Source organism: Bombus huntii, chromosome 3 (genome assembly GCF_024542735.1).
Source record: "Bombus huntii isolate Logan2020A chromosome 3, iyBomHunt1.1, whole genome shotgun sequence".
In the NCBI taxonomy this organism is placed as follows: domain Eukaryota; kingdom Metazoa; phylum Arthropoda; class Insecta; order Hymenoptera; family Apidae; genus Bombus; species Bombus huntii.
This window is the reverse complement of record NC_066240.1, coordinates 14771788-14789592: the sequence shown is the minus strand read 5'-3', so window position 1 is coordinate 14789592 and position 17805 is coordinate 14771788. Positions and strand designations below refer to the sequence as shown.

The window sequence follows — 17805 nt, the reverse complement described above, 5'->3', positions numbered from 1 at the left end:
GGGCTACAAGGAACCATCGAGACTCTTCTTAGCTCGACCTTAGTCATAATTGGCGTAATAATCGAGGGTTAGGTTTTTCGTGATTTTCACGTGCTTTTGTCGCGTTTATTGTTCGAGAAGGTAGGTTAGAATCGAAAAATATCTTTTTAAATAAGTTTATATTAATACATGTTTTCTTTGTTTTTCTGGTGTTAGTAAGTTGGAGTGGATCGGTATTGGTAATTGGTATTCGTGTAACCCGGAAGCCTGAAGGCATAGTTTCTACGAGCTATTTGAATGGTATTTGTTAAGAGAATATGTCGATACAGGTTACAGGTAAGAGAGAATACATTAATTTTGGAGATAAATTTTTGGTTATGATCATATTTGTAGTTTCAATGGTAGATAAATTTAAAGCTAGACTGCACGAAGAAATTAATTTTAATAGAATGTATATGAAAAATGTTACTTTTTATCTTATGTTCCAAAATGCTTTTTTCTTTAATATCCTTGTTAGTCACATAAATCACTGAAATGGACAAAAAATACTATTTATCTAAAATTCAAAATTTTGAGAATAATATTTATGTAGAATAAAACGTGGCGATGCCCAATTTCTTTATGTCTCACCTTTTTAATGAACAAGTTAAGGTTAATAGTCTTTTTATTAACATTGCCGAGGCAGTCAACGTTGTCACTAAAATAATATTTATTCGATATCTCTAAATTTGTTTATATTGTAATGTTTAATGCGTTGTTAGGGTTATTTTAGACAATTGTAAAATTTAGTAGGGCAAACAACAAGATTAATATTTCTGTGGTTTCCTGACCATTGGTTAGGCGCGAGTCGATAATTGACTCTCGACCCAGAAGAAACGTATTTTCCCTGCATTCCATCACATTTACAAGTAAATGCATTTTCGCTTGCTCGCGTAAATATTCTTTGTAACATGCAAACATCGCCTGCAAGCTTTCCTTTTCGCTTAAGTCGTCATATCCGTGAAAAATACGCGATAGATTGCTCTTTGTTTCGTTTCATGTGTGAATTTGAGTTGTTTCTGAGTTGAATTTGATTTGCTTCGAAGAAAGTTGAAACGTTGAAAAAACATGTAGGAGGCAATGAATAATAGATGATTTGGATACTTGACAATTTATGGATATTTACGTAACATAGCACACCTTCTCGTCCATTCAGGAAAAAGCATTGTGAAAATTTTCCCAAATTTTCTTTACTTTACAATTGAAATTTCTAAAATGACTTTAACATAGCTATATATTTATATATAGGTTTCTCCTTTTATTTAACATCTCTGCGATGAATAATAAAATAGAACCATATTAGTCTTGATTGGATCTAATTATTTTTTTTGTCGAATATCAATCTCAAAGAAAATTTATTCTAATACAATAATAATAAAATTTTATTCTGATTACATTAAATTTTACTCATCTTTCGGCAGTTTTCTTTGTACTTTTCCCATGAAATTACTCACATGGAAATGATCGCTTTAATTATGGAAATGCGTTAAAATTAATGTTTGTTGCGTGACTGTGATCGTTACATAACGCTGCATAAAAATTCGCATGGCCATTTTAATCGATACCGTATATATTTTTTTTGAAATTCACAAAATTTATGCCTTCGATTCTCCACGTGGGAAGTACTTTATGACATTGTACTTGAATTTTATCGCGACATTCGTGAAATACAAGAGCGTTTCACCTCCACAAATTAAAGCTTTTGCAAATCAGAGGAATTAATGTTTACATTATGCATCGAAGATTTAAAGATTTCAAAGTAAGATAAAAAAATATATTTTGCATTATATATATATGTGTATATATATATATATATATATATATATATATATATATATATATATATATATATATATATATATAATAAAAATGAAATTAAACTTTCCTATTTGTGTCCGTATGTTCTTATATATATATTTTCAATATGTAATATCATTTAATATTTCGAAATTCTTTTTCAATATTTCTACAAAATCCCAAACGTTACAAATATATCTTGCGCCATCAACTGACTTCTACATTTACGTATATTTTAAGAACGTCATGTTATCAAATTTGCAATAAATTCATGACATAACATGCCATAAACATCCTCCTTTGCTGGTTACAGTAAATTCAATGCAAAATCAGCCGTACAATTTTTGTACGCTTTTCCATTATGTAACAAATGACACGCTTCGTATCGATGGTCATCCTTGCACAGAATAAATGGAAGCCGATTAATGAAAAAACGACAGAAGAAAGGAAAGGGAAAGAGATGATAGGTACAAAACGCACGTAATTTGTTACGTAACGTAACGAACCAGATGTTCGTAATTCCGCGAGGATCTCATCATCTTCTCTTCGAGAAGAATAAAATGGAAAAGGTCACTTTTGATCTTGATCGAATGTATGCGAATTTCAGAAAGACTGGACATTGTGTCTCCATGTTTTGTTCCCTGCTCTCTTCGGCCTTCTTTGCCGGTGACCTTGAGGATGCACCGCCTCGTTAACTTTCACTGTAGTAATCGAAGATACCGTCGAGAACAGGATGGTAGTCAATGTCACCTGCGATTCCATTATATTATAGTACGGTATATTTATTGTGTTTTGTTTATTCATCGAGAACCATTCATCGAGAACCATTCATCGAGAAGACAGTTTGGATAAACATAGTATTTGATGACCATAGGGGAATGACATGATCTTTATAAAGGATATTATAGAGTAACAATTAAAAATTGCGACTGTAAAATTTTTTAATTTCGATACACCGCTAATTAATCTTGTATTAGCGATACTAATATGAATACCTATATTTATTTGGTTTCTGAATTTGGATTTCATGTAAACATTAATGATCTTCAGGCTAATTGTACGATTGGTTTTATATAATACTTCGTGGATGTATCGTCTATTTTTACAAAATTTACATATATCTTTAGGCTAAAGAAATCGTACGATGAATAATACAATTAACAATAAGCAGAAATGGATTTATCATATTTTGCCATCTTTGTAATCTTTATCTATAACGTTGGTAGTTATCCATTGATCATATTGGGTTTTCCCAGATAAAAAGAATAACCATTTATGTAATTTGAATTATTCGTTCTCACGTTAAGAAGAAGATCAGGGTATTCTCCATACCATATCATATATGTATGAAGCTATTATCGAACAACAGTTTGCTTATTTAGTCATTTACGCAGGAGTATGCTGCACGCGTATTTAAAGACGTTTAAACGCACATTTGCAGTCATTGAACGCGCCAGGATACGTGTCAATCACGTCAGATACTTTATGAACCATACTTAAATAATGTAAAACGATAAAACTGGCTATTCTTAGAACTGGTACGCTGGAACGCCTATTATCGCGACAAGAAGGAAAAGCTTCTACTTCCATAATTTCTTTTCTCGTTATTCTTTTGTTATACGTAAAATTTTAAGTGACTAAACAATCTTTTGTTTTTCAAAATGTAGGTGCATTTTTGAACAAAGGAGAAGGATGTTTTAAGAGACGTTAATGAAAATAAATATGATAAATAGAAAGAGAAATGTCATTTCAAACGAAAGTTGTTCTACCGTTATTTGTCTCTTGGTTCAAATAGGAAAAGCAAAGGAAATAGATACGTGGGTTTCACGTGAGTTAAGCGATCTATAGGAACTCAGACTTAGTGGGTATAATCATTCGAAGAAATAAATGGGATCTATTTATAAAAGGTACCGTCTCTTGTAACGAACGGTGAATCTTATGTCACAAGATAAAACTTCCTGAATTGAATGATTTAACAAAGATACATACGCAAGACACATATTAAATTAAAATCACTGTTCCTCGTCAAAACAAACACGTAGTTAGCATTGAATGAACATCTACGGATTTTATCGATTGCAATTTTCTACAACTTGGAACTACTGCAATTACTACAGAGAATGAGTTTGTTGGTAAACAAATGAAAACTAATTTTGTGACACGACAATACAGTTGTCATTTGAAATTTTTAATTGAATTAAATTGAAGTAAATTTTTAATTGGATAATTTCCTAATGACAAACAATCGACGTGTACGGAAGAGAAAGGCAAATTTTCTATTGGAATTTGCAATAACAACGTTTTGTTCACGAATACGTGGAAATGTTGTGATCACCGATTGATGTAATGTTTTCATCGTAGAATAGGTAATTCCTCGAACACTTGTTACTCACCGATACGTGCTCTTAATACCTGCAAAGGGAAACTTTCAATTTCGTGTTTGAAATCCATAAATTCACTTTGGTCCGTCCTGGAAAATGCCGATCGCTGTTCTTGAATTCGAATCTCGTTTTCCTGAATGAATTAAACACCGTGAAATCGGGATAATTCTTTATTTCCAAATTTTGCCCAAAGCTCAAATTAAACAAAAATAATACAAAACAAGTACGGTCATCGAACGTTTATTATCTTTTTTTTAATTTTTTTTATTTTTAAACGACTAAAAATAATCCGTGCAACTTGACAAACGTAGCGTCTACATGCCAGATTCCAAATATGCGGTTTGAGACTTAACGGTAAGGGTCGTCGAATAATAAATAATTAATTATCGTTGGCGATCCTTGAATTTAGTTGCTTCGAACGACCGGTTCTGTTCGCGTTCGTGGCGAATGATAAACGAGCGATGTAACGTTTAAAACTTCGGTAAACAGCATCACGAGATCGTCTCAATTGTCGCCGGGGAGAAAGGCCGCCTTAAGGTCGCATGAAATTACGAAATTCCAGAAAGCATTTGTTTCCGACCCTTAAAGGTCGCCTGTACTTCATTTAGATTAAGTACGTAGCCGACAGGGAACATCCTTTTACGCCTCATGTCCTTGCATGCTTGTGATTTACGCCATTTAATGGACAGTCATGACGCGCTAGCTTAAATAACGTCGCGAACACGATAAACTTGAAATTTTTCAAATGTGTCCGCTCCTTCATCGGATAATTATCGAATACATTGACTGTGATTTATCTTCTAAGGGAATCTTCTATAGTGTCGTTCAGCAATTGATGTATTAGCGTTGACTTACAACTTCGGTTTAGTGATTGTCAGGTTGATAGTTAAGTTGAAATAGTTGAGTGTATTTTGAATGTATCTGGTTTTGAAACCAATGTTTGATCCTTCTCTATTCTCCTGTATTTAATTTTTCAATAAAATGATAATTAAAAATAGCAATTAAAAGTCAGTAGTACGATTCTGTCAGAAGCATTTTTTAATTTGAATAATTATTAGTTTTAATAATCGTAGAAATAAGACGCCAGTAAGTTGCTCGAGCATATTTGTTCTAGAGGTAGATTATTATATTTCCTGCTCGTATTATCTATTATTTTGAGTTGCATTAATCTTTGTATCTTTAGAAATCTTCTTAACAATTGTCGCTTAAGAGTCATGCTATTACAGTTGTCCTAAGATCATCGTTAAGCACCTGGCGGTGACTGGTTTTTTTCAATAGAACGTAGATGTTGTCACATTAGGATAAAACTAAATTTCTGGAGAAAAATTACATAAATGGGGAAAGCAACCGAAGAACGAAGCAGCCGAAGGTAGTAATTAAAACTTCATCATCATCATCATTATGAGCAATCTCTATTTAAAAGGTGAATTCAAAATGCTCGTAACAGCGTCCAATTCGATTAATCATTTTCTCTGTTTTCAATAGTTGTCAGCCTCTGTCTTGATGAAGAGATTACAAATAAAAATAACAAAGTAAAAACTTTTGTATCTAAATTTTTTTGGTGAGAAGATGCAAAGGAAACAAATTGTGTAAAAGGAGCAAAATTTGCATATGCCATGTATACAGGAAAATTATCATTTATTTTCAATTTATATCGAAAGAAACATAACTTAACATATTTTATTATACCGATTTATAATTGCTAAAGTTACCGTTCGTCTGTCATTCGATGTCAAATACATTTTCGTCTGTCTCTTCTTTCTTTTTTTTAGATGAAATATGTAGTGAAGTTGCGTATCTAAAACAATAAACATTGTCTCGAGACAATGGTGTGAATTATTATGCATCTCGATAGCACGATTTCGCCTCGGTACACCAGTTACGAAAGTCAGCGCTACGATGTACGTTTCCTTTTCGCTGCGATCTCTAAAATGACTCGTCTTTCATTGATCTTGCGATTATAAGATATTCGAAATCTAATTTTCTTGCGCAAATGAATCCTTCGGTATAACACACGAAAGGCTTGGCCAATTTAAATATTCGAATAGATTCTCTCTTTTTGTTCTGACAATCGATGACGCTCGAAAAATAAATTAGGAGCTTTATATCTTCGAATATTCAAACGAATACATAGTGCACGTTTTGCAATAATGGCTTGTTTCTACCTTAGTTATTACTTTATTTCGAGATTAACACAACTTTTGGCCACTTTATGTCACGGTATCTCTACTTAAAAAATTTACCAATAGTGAAATACGGAATTAAAAATAAGTTCCAAGGATAATTTCAGATCAAAGATTCTTCGAGTTAAAAAATTGCTTCGATAGACTGACAAAATGTTTTTATCAATTTCACGCGCATCATTGACGAACACAGTAGCACAAAAAAAAACTTTGCTCTTGTGCACTTCGTTAATTATGTCGGATCTTATTAGGTTATTCTCCGTTTCCGTTCTCCAATTATCTAAGCTTCAAACGTTTCACGTTCGAGGATGTATTTCTCACGGAAACGCAATTGCAAGAGAGCCGCTTTGGCGGAGCTACGAGATGATAGATTCTCGAAATTTCTCAATAGCCGCCTCTTACTCGAAATTTTTATCGCGCGAAGACGCTGGATCTCCAAACGATCAAATTATAATTTATCTTCAAAAATTTCTTCCCCAAATTGTATTGACCGATAACAAATTTTAGAATGCCTATCCTATAAATGTCAAAATCTTTGTTAATCATATAAAATACGTACAAGATGTTTCGCAGAAAGAATTTCTCTGTTACAAATATTCAATCGTATCTCTTTGACTTATTTTTGTAAAGATTTAAGAAAATATTTCTTTAACGGACACCCTAACTGTTTGTCGATTCGCCTCCGTACGATTTTTATATCGAGAGAAGACAAGAAAGATAAAACACATTGATGAACATCTTCGCAAAGATCATTTAATTATTCTTCGAGTCTTGTAATAGCGCAGCATGTTTTATTTATACAAAATTAAGGATGCTCGTAAAGAATTTTCAAGGGAAATGAGGATTGCTTCTTGTTGTAAATCGAGTTTTTAACGAGAGGCGATGCTACTTCCACGAAGCAAGTGATCGCAAGTGATTCAAGGGCAATATGATTTATTAAATGTCACAGGAAATTATAGTTGGATTCGGTCATCGCGTGTAAAATTATTATATTCGTTATTGCTATTAAAATTATTGTCCAGATTCATTAGCAGGTTTTTATCTGCCGCATAATCTGTGGTTTGACGAACGTATTGCAGCTTCAGTTTGATGTGGGAGTGGCTATCGTGGCATTCTATTATAACGCATTACTATACGATGCATAGAACATCCGCGATAATCCAGTAGACCGCGGAGATTCGTAAAAGGAGAATATCCTGGAATGCAGAGCATCCTTGATTCACGATTAACTGCAGACATCTGACGAAACTGCAACGATGGATGGACTTGCAAAACAGCATTTAACACGAATGTCGCAACATTGTACGTGCGGATGGGAAGATTGAACGATTACTAGATCGATCTTGAACGATGTTCGAAGGATCGACAAAGTCACAAAGGGATACGTCCATCCTTTCTTATCGTTATATCGATTCCATGGAGAAGTTTCGTGAATATACAGTGCGTTTTACAATTATATTATAAAAGCCTGAAACCTTAAAATTTTCAATCCTTGTGCCGGTATAAGGTACAAAATATGAAATCTGATTAGGAAGAAATATCGCAAAATCGAACAATTAAATTCATGGAAAACAAGGGAAGATGTATTACTAAGTTACTGTTACAATTTAATTCTATTTTATCTTGTATTCAATTTTTATATAGCAAAAAAAAAAAAAAATACTGTATGTAAATATGCTGATTTCATAGTTCTCAGACAAAGATAAACTCGTATAGTTGTTCTTTCTTCCAGTGAGTACGACCTATCCTTTCTTGAGAAAACATAGTCTCTTATACGTTTTCCTCTACAGCAGGGCGAATATTAGATATTTCCATCTTGTAGCATTCGTTCTTTATTCGTATCGTTGGCCTCGAAAAATTAGGTCAAAACTTGTTACTATACTATATCAGGACAGAAGATGCAAAAATTTATCCTGCAAGGACAAGAAATGATTACATTGAGATAATTATTCCGAAGATCAGTATCACGCGATCGTTGATAAAGGTCTTTGTAAAGAACGTGGCACGATCTGAATTTTATAAAAAATGTAAATAATAGGAATTCTTAAATCTGATTGATTCAATCGATAAGTAATCAATGATATATTTGATACGTTCCATTTCTTCAACGAGATAACTATTCTCAATAACTTAAAGATTACTATTAAGTAACTTATCGTTAGTAAAGAAAAAGAAATGAAATATTTGTAAAGAGATTACCAGAATAGGCAAAGCTGATTTCTCTGAAAGATAAAAGTAACACGAGGTCAACGATCGTTATTTAATGATTGTCCTATTTGACGCGCCACATCTTTGACCTTGTTGCTCGAAAGGTAGGAAAAAGATTTCTGTTAATTCATTTGGGAAGACCTGCAATTTGGACGAGCTCGTTAAAGTTGTTGATTCGTAAAATTCTTCTTAATTATTATGGGATTACCTGTATATAGTGAAAGGGATGAGTATGGACCTAAATTTAACCTGCTTCAAACGAGTCATGAGTTCATCGTACGTGTTGTTTAATCTCTTCGTTGAAACTTACTATTAGTTTAAAGATAGCATTTTGCAATTTTATCCAGAAATTTTCTGAACGAATTAGAAATTATCGAAGATATCATGTATATTTCTATATATTTATTTTGAATTTTAATTAAAAGTGATGCCGATTATACACATATAGTGAAATACGGAGAAGTAAAAGTTGAAACTTTTATACTTTTCTATATAAGTACTAGTTGCACGTTCTTTTACGATCCGAGGCTAAAGCGTTTAAAAATATTAAACGAAAATAAGAACTATTAATTTTCGTATGACATTTTTATAAATAAACTGTGTTTGTAAATCAAATCAAATGGAATTTTGCAAAATCTGGATAAACAGAAGATTTATTCAAGAAGAAATAGGATTCAAAAATCTTAATATTTATGCTAATATACCTTCCCTTGACATTTTAACTTAATGGAACAAAATAAGAAAAACACGCGCATACTCGTGACCATATGCAAAAGATGTTCGGTTTTAGAGAACGTCATATACAAGGTGTCTCATAGGTTTCGATAACGTCAGAAATGATAATCTAATAATTTTCTACAAACTCGTTAAATCGAATATAATAAAGATAATCAGTTTCGTGTTACGAAGCCTTCGTAAATATATCGCTTTGCTTTTTTTTTTGTTTTTTAATTAAAAGAATACAAAACTGAAGGAAGTAGAATGTTAATGTCAAGGTTGTTTTGTTCATTGTCGATCTAAGATTGCCATTGTCAAGGAAGACGACTCATTATTCTATCGATCTTTGGCCAGATTAACAGTTATGAGGATTCCACGATCAATTATTAATGCATTTATTAATATCCTGGTTCGCTACATTGCAGAAAATCATTATTATGGCGATAAGGTAGAAAAACAGTTGTCTGGAAGATTAATTTTGTGTAATCAAATTATCGTAAGCTTTGTAAAAAATAATTATTTTTGGATGTAATAGTAGATTATAATCATTATTGTATTTAACTGTCTACCCAACATGACTTGAAAGATATACACTTCACCTTTGCTTCATTTGTCTTTTATTAGTATGTTATACCAAAACCAAATCTCTTCATATTTCTAAATTTCAAATTAAATTGAGAAGATCTATAACGAATCCTATAATCTATTTCTCATAAAGAAAATTTTTAAGTTGCATATCGTATAGGAAGTTAATTATAATCTATATAATCCAACATTGCATTTAAAAATATTTATTACATAGAAAATTTTTCACAATAATATGATTGCACAAAATTAATATTCGATATAACTTTCTGTATCGACTGTATTTGAAAATAATTCTCAAATTGCTATGATAAATGGAAATGACCATTCTTATCGTTATTCTTTTAATTGTATTAGGGTGTTGCCGTTTCAGTAGATTCCGGTCTTTTAAATGTTGTCAGCTTTTCATAGAAATGTAAGATGATTTACGACGATGACGGCACTGTAAAATGATACCTTTTTACGATAAATCCACCACTACGTCGACCATAAATCTTGAGTAATGAGTGGATCGTGCGCGAAAAACACGGTGCTGGATAACTGTGTTCAGAGAAGATGACGAGATTTCGAACAATTCTTGGAAATCGCAATTATTGTGAGATTCGATCGTGGTAAGAGCGTTCAGAAGGTCGATAGAGCATGGACGCATCAAGAAGGGAAGATAGTAAACGGTATGAAAGAAATAGAACAAGAGAAGAAAGAATAAAGGAGTAAACTATCCTTAAAGAAATCTTTGCAGAAATACAATTCGAGGCAAAATGTTGACACACTACGCAATACATAATAGTACAATATAAAACAATATACACTGAATAAATATTATACTTCTTTTTTCAAAACCATTTTGATATTATTTATGAGTCTATCAGTTTCTATCAAACAAGGTTTTCTTCAAACATCTAATTGCGAACGTTTGATCGTTTCCTGTCAAATCCCACAGAGTAAAAAGTAAAACACGTGATCTTTCTATTTACGTAAATGTCATGAGCAATCTTGAATCGATTTTATTAGGACATTGTGTATATAAGGTGATAGAAAAGAAGAGGGATCTAAGATTATATAAATATTAGTGTTAGAGTAAATTATTCAAATCCAAACGTATCATTTATTTTCCTTATGTATGACTTATTCTGTACATTAGACGATGTCCAAACTAGATGATTCAAGATCATTTTTTTTTTTGAAATACTAAAAAACTAAATGTTATATTACAGACTTTGAACGATACGGTTCACAAAAATATAACAAAGGAATTCAGTATCACTTACGTAAATAATGAGAGTTTAATGGCAACGTAACATTTACAATGTAAATTACATCTATTTTTTTTTTTTTTTGTAATAAGACCTATTCCTCTATCACTTTCTATGTCTCTTTTTTCTCTCTCACTCGCTCTCTTTTTTTCTCTAGGTACATATACAAAGTACAGTATACGTTTTTCTCCTCTTCCTTAGTCTTCTTTTTTTCGCTCAATACATCTGTATGTGACTTACTTTTACACATATGTGGCTTCTTTTTACTGACATTGCTTTACAAGATTTTTACATGATCTTATTTCATTTTTTTTTCTTTCTACACGTTATCGACGCAGTTTATTCCGTTTCTTTTAAATTCCTATGCCGCCCAAGTATATATTGCACTATCGTATCAATGCGCCCTGTCTTTTCTGAGAAACATTAAGGGGGTTACTCAGTGTCTCGAATGAAACTTGAAAAATGATAAAAAAATGCATACTTGAACCTAATGAAAACTTAGAATCTAAGAGTCTAAATGATTGTACATTTTATAAGAATGTTTATATATATGCTTATTACAATGTTCATTAGATGGAAAGATGTCATACTTTACAATGATGTACTTTACAATATTTTCGTTAGAAGAAATTCTTTACATACGTTTAATTTTCAATTCGAGTTACGAAGCAACCCCTTTAAGTTATATTAAATTTGAGATTGTTTCCAGCTTTGAATCAAATTCTTTCAAACTTATTAACAATCTATTTTTAGACGTGTGTATGTAGATATTTATTGCTTATTAATTACTAAGAAATTAGAAAAAAGTAACTTGTATAAAGAGAAGTTAAATTGAAAGTATAATATACATAAAAAAAAGAAACACTTCAATTTAACTATTTTAATTAGTTCATAAGAAATATAAACTATTTCAAATCAAATAAGAGTGATAATTAGTATACAGATTTCAAATACGGGATTATATACATTTTACTATTAGACTTAATGTAATGTGAGAAATTCATGCGAATGAAGTATCTTTTTTATTGTATGTTTCATATATGCAAAAAGTAATTTTCGTAATCTATCGGGTTTATTACTTTCCTTGCTCATTTTTGTACTTCAACAAATCTGAAATTACAGTCTAACAGTGATTCACTCACTGACCTACTAAAACTTTCTCTTGGCCTATAAATTGGTACTAATATCATGTTTTAACTTCGAAATATAAACTTCACTTATAAATATCTTAAAAATAAAGGCCTATTAAAGAAATCCTTGAGAATCGCATTATTCTAATTTTAAACCTTTAAATCCTATTTTAATGTAAGTTTAAAAGAATACAGTCGTCTTTTTCCTTATGTTTTTCTTATTTTTCGTTTTTTTCTTTAACACAGACAGGGCCGCTTTTACGACGGTATGAACGCAACTATATGCGAGTATTATGCATTAACAATTCATAAAAAGTTTCTCGCAGATTTCTCGATAAGCGATTAATAGGAAATATGTTTTATTATACACAGTGGACAGACTAGACCAAGTTCAAACGTCTTGTCGTGATAATTGTTCTTAAATTTATATGTACCTCGACAATATTTAATTCGAGCTGCTTCTTTCAAAGCTACTATGATCTTTAACTCTTTCTTTTTCTTTCTGTATTTCTTTTTTTTATTTAAGGAAAGAATTTTCATATTTTAACAATCGTATATTAAGGACCTTTCATAGTTGTTAATAATGAATGATAGTAAAAAACTATAAAATACGGTAGTTCTTTCGATTACAGTCTCCACCATTTTTTGTGTACAGTTTTTGTGTACTAGCGTAATTATACGTTAAACGGCGGTGCAGTTTTCTTCAGAACTTATTACAAACATACGATAAACTTTATACAACATATTATAAATAAGTATAATAAAATTGTTACGCGATATAATTTCGACGTATGATTAAAAACAATATATCAATATTTATAAATTGATTTTATATTTCAGTATTTTTTTCTTTTTTTCTGACTTTTCCGTGCATTATTTTTCACTTCAACACTTTGAATGTAACGAGGTTACAGTTGAAATGCGAAACGAAATAGCGGTTGCTAACGAATCAAAGGAATGTGTTAATTGAAACTGAATCAATAACTGACACAAACGCTTTTTGAGAAAAATATATACCATAACGGTAATCAAACGTTAATAAAATAATTCGCATTTCGCTTAATGCATTTTTTAGTTATTTCGTCGTGTATGTGCCTGTAATAAGCTTACACGGTAAGTTTCGAATGCAAAACTTTCATCAAAAACCCAGTATCTTTGGCTACTTCGGGTATGTTTATTTAAATAATTATAATATAGTGATATTGTATAGCTTGAGTTACAGTACAGGGTGAATTTGAAACATGTAGCATCCCTTTACATCATGTGTTGCCCATTTGATGGAGCATATTGAGGTTGTTGGCTTACCGGATGTCCTGTTGGTCCTGGTGGACCATATGGTCCTGGCATAGTACCAGTTTGAGGTGGATATCTGTTGTATATCATTAAATGCTTCTTTATAAACTTTTTCTTTCTAACGTATATTTTCATTAATCCCTTAAATGACCGATTTATAACAATCATAAATTAATGTGACTTTCTCATATTATACTAATAGAAAGAAGTAATTTTTAGTCACAAAAGGGATTAAATATTGTATTAATCTCTTCTTTATAAAGCTATTAAGACCTATATTATTAAACTATTTACATGTACTATATATATTATCTCTGAATAAATATATTATAAGTGGAATTTTCAAATATCTTATATCACGTGTATATCAACACATACCCTTGATGTGAGTAAGGTACATTGCTTTGCTCTGGCACAGGTGGTCCATGAGGATGTCCTCCTGGTGGGTGCTGATGCGAACCCGCTGGTTGCACGTGAAAATGTTGTGGTAATGTCATGTTTGGCATGCTTGCAGGACCCATGTATTCGTTAGGTGGTATAGTCGCATTATATGGCCCAGGTGGACCACCTCCAACAGGAAAGGAAGTTTGATGAGGTGGAGGTACTCCATTAAATATCTAAGAAATTCAAACATTTCATTTTAACTTAAATAAGAATATCATTTATTGAAAAGAAATTGAAATATATATTAAATTCTTACATGTGGAGGTGGTGGTCCCTGATTTTGAAACTGATAAGGGTTTATGTGAGGTGGCATCTTAGGTAGGGTATAATTTGATGGTGTAGGAGGTGGTGGTTCTCGCATCAATGTATGATACAAATTAAGAGCATCCACCAGATCAGAACTTAACTGAGTTAGCTGTGCATGCCTCCTGTCTACTTTTTCTAAAGCTGCATCTATCAACGGTCCCATAGCAGTAACTTGTTCTAAAATTGTTATAAAATTAATAGTTAATATAAGTAATGATATAAAATAATGTATTGTGGTATTGTGGACAGATTGCCCAAGAAATATCGGGTGAACTACAAATGTTGCGAGAAAGCCTAAGTGCCGACAGGTCGAAAGGATTGGGAAACTTCAATGGGCCAAGCAGCCCATTTAGTTATCTTAGTTATAGCACATTACTATATTTAGTTCACGTTAAATAACCATTGTTTTCTGTTTAATCCATTGTAAATAAATCCATCTATCAATAAACTTATCATATAGGATAATCATTGGAAATCCCAATTTCTAATATTTCTGAATAAATAAATCCTATAGTACAATATAAGATACAAATACAGTACCTTCTAAATCAAGCATTTCTTGTGGATCCGAATTATCACATTGAGGATCAGCTTCATGTAATAAATGTAAAAGTCTGTCCATCTTTCTTTCATCTATTTCAACTTCAACCACTTCTGGTTCTCTCTTTACAGTTTTTACTTCTACCTCTTCAGCAAACTGAACCATTTTTTTGTTACTGTGTTCTAATTCTATATGTGAATTTATATATAGTACTTATTTTTAACTAACACATGAATAATTTAATATTTCATATCTTACTTGTAAACTGTTCAGGCTCCATAGACAAATCTGCAGTAACAAAGTTAGAGGGAAATAGTCCTTCTCCATTTTGGTTACTGCCTTTCCACCAGTTTGGATCAGAATCATCCAATATGTTAACTAAAATTCAGTTGATAACAATAATTTCATCATTACACAATAAATTTATTATAGTCACATCTTTTTAGCTGTAATTAAAATATAACTGTTTGAGATTAAATTTTCAAAGAACACAAATCATACTTATTTCTCCTGCAAAAAATGTTAATTCATTATCTTCTGCTGCCTCAAAATCATACAGAGCACGGACCTTCCTGCCTTCGGAGTTGCTGGAGGCACCAAGTGCAGAACTTACATTAGGGTATAAACTGGTGTATTTATTAGATGCTGGTGAGCTATGTGAAGAGGATGCTTGACTATGAGCTTTACTTTCCTTAAGAGAAAGTTCTATGGCTAGAATGGAAAGTAATTAATTTAATTTTGCAATTCTAGGGGAAATGTTATTAAATATTCTTCAACAATTTGAAGGTACCTTTTGCAATGTCTTCCTCTTCTTGTGAATTTGTTACTACATTTGGATCTTTACTTAATACACTTATACGTTTGGGCTAAAAAAAAAAAAAGAAAATGGATATACTAAATACAACAATTATTTGTGGTTATAGTTATTTGATGCATACGAAATAATCTATCAATCTATATAAATAATTCCATGTGGTTCAATGGAATAATTATTCTCTTGATGAATGATTGCAGGAAAAACACAGAACGTCAATAAATGATAGTCTTATCTTACTAGTATTTAAATAAAAGACTACATTCAACCATATATGTTTCGCAATAAATAAGAATCTTATATGTGAATTCAGATGGAAGGAAACTTACCGTATCTGATGTAGAAGTAAAGTCATGTCCTTCATTTTTAAGTTTATTGTACAAACTTGGAATTAGATTTAACTGAGGATCAGTTTTGAAATCATTTTCAGCCCATTTCTTTAAAAGTACCTTCATTTTTTCAGCAATCTTTGGTTCAGAATGATTAACAAGCTTCCTCAGGTCATTTTCAAATTCTCTTGATGCAATTTCCAGATGAAATGTTTTTCCACAATTGATGACACACACATCTAACAACTAAATCCACATTCAATGAATATCGGTTACACAATGGTTTAAAGTTACATTTTGAAGGATATACTGACTGTTAATGCTTGCATAACGATATGTGGATCTGGAGAATATAGTCTTTTAACAATCGACCGTAAACATTCCTTTGCATTTTGGGTAGAAGTTCCCACTTTATCACAAATATCCAACATACTTCCCCATTCTATAGACATATTCTTCTCACTGGTTGCCTTTTCTATTATAAAAAAATTATAAGAAAGGCATAAGATATGATAAGGGAAATAGAAGTATCAATTTGCATTATTCCATTCCAATCGCAAATTTCCTAATAAAAAGTACTACTGAATATTTAAATTAGGCAATATATATATATGATAACTTTATTCTTTTTCTTCAATGATTTCCTCAAACATATGAACATCATGGAGTATCAATCTCATATACATGTTTGTACCACAACTTGTACACAACTTCCTAACAAATTGAATAAATAATAAAAGGTGTGAGCTCGTATCAGGTTCGTTTCGCGTTGCAAATTAAAGAGAAATCTGGCTCTGTCCGTGTATGAATTCCAAAAAGAACAGTTAGCATTCAGGAAATTCCTACGATTTGAACGTCTCGAATATTTCTCTACGTGATTTATGCTTTTATCAGAATGAACGAGCATTTTCGTAGACGTGACGGGAGTAATCGGTCAAGGCGATACAAAAGCGAGGTTGAAGTAACTCGCAAAATCTGATGTCTTAATTAGAGGTCAAATGTCAACAACCGCTTAATGCATCCATCAAACGTGGAATTTTGACGTTGCATAAAAAAAAAAAAATGAAAAACCAGATCCAACGTATGCACAGAGAAACAATAGATATGAGCTGTCATAGGATTTAAAATTTGTTTCCTGGGGTTAAAGTAGTCTGATGCAGGAACAATCGTGTTATAAGTGAATTAAGGCTAGGGAGAAGTCTGCCACTCACCAACGTCAGCGTCGAAAGGCGAGGAATTCTGGAAAAGACCCATTTTCGACGTGGTTCCTTTAATCGATCTATGTTCGACAGTTACGTCCGTTACGCGCTGTCACGGAATTACGTTACGTTCTTCTCTACGCATCCAGCTGATATTTACTTACAAACACGACACCGAATGACTAATAACATTCTAATCTACCATCGAGGGACATCTTTCTTTCGACCTGCCAAAAAACCTCGATACTATCGAATCATCTCGAGCGTAATGTCAAACGGGAGCGGTTTCGCGTCACGAATTACACGATTAATCGATGAGTTCACCGTACAGCCACGGGGAATTCAGATAAACGATTCATGCTTTGAAGGATTAAATATGTATAGCGATTAAAATTACTGATAATTTGCGCAATTCGTTCCTTTTCGATAAAGACATTGAAATGAACATCGACAATCGATACATCGTAAACTATTGCGTCCTACTATCTGCCATCTGGCGAAGAACTTGTGAAATTAGTTTATGAAAGTATGATTTACCATACGAGTCCCATTACCATTTTCGTGTCACACGCGACCTTATCATTTCAGTACATATAACATTCTGTGT

General features: G+C 32.0%; 2 protein-coding genes across 2 annotated transcripts in view; one reads left to right on the top strand and one right to left on the bottom strand.

Moving 5' to 3' along the window:
* The first annotated feature begins 6 nt into the window (after positions 1–6).
* The window catches only part of LOC126864008 (mucin-3A), a 46894-nt gene continuing 29095 nt past the window's right edge, over positions 7–17805 (top strand). Inside the window, exons 1-2 of the mRNA XM_050614873.1 lie at positions 7–120; positions 196–315. The gene's annotated coding sequence lies outside the window, so the exon portion shown is untranslated. The remainder of the gene's footprint in view (positions 121–195; positions 316–17805) is intronic.
* LOC126864022 (signal transducing adapter molecule 1) lies at positions 10972–17431 on the bottom strand. Its single transcript, XM_050614920.1, has 10 exons — positions 17211–17431; positions 16314–16474; positions 16000–16245; positions 15647–15722; positions 15358–15567; positions 15115–15234; positions 14856–15044; positions 14266–14492; positions 13944–14182; positions 10972–13641 (listed from the first exon to the last, which is right to left on the bottom strand). Exons 1-10 carry the CDS (start codon positions 17251–17253, stop codon positions 13527–13529), a joined length of 1626 nt encoding a protein of 541 aa, XP_050470877.1. The 5' UTR covers positions 17254–17431; the 3' UTR covers positions 10972–13526.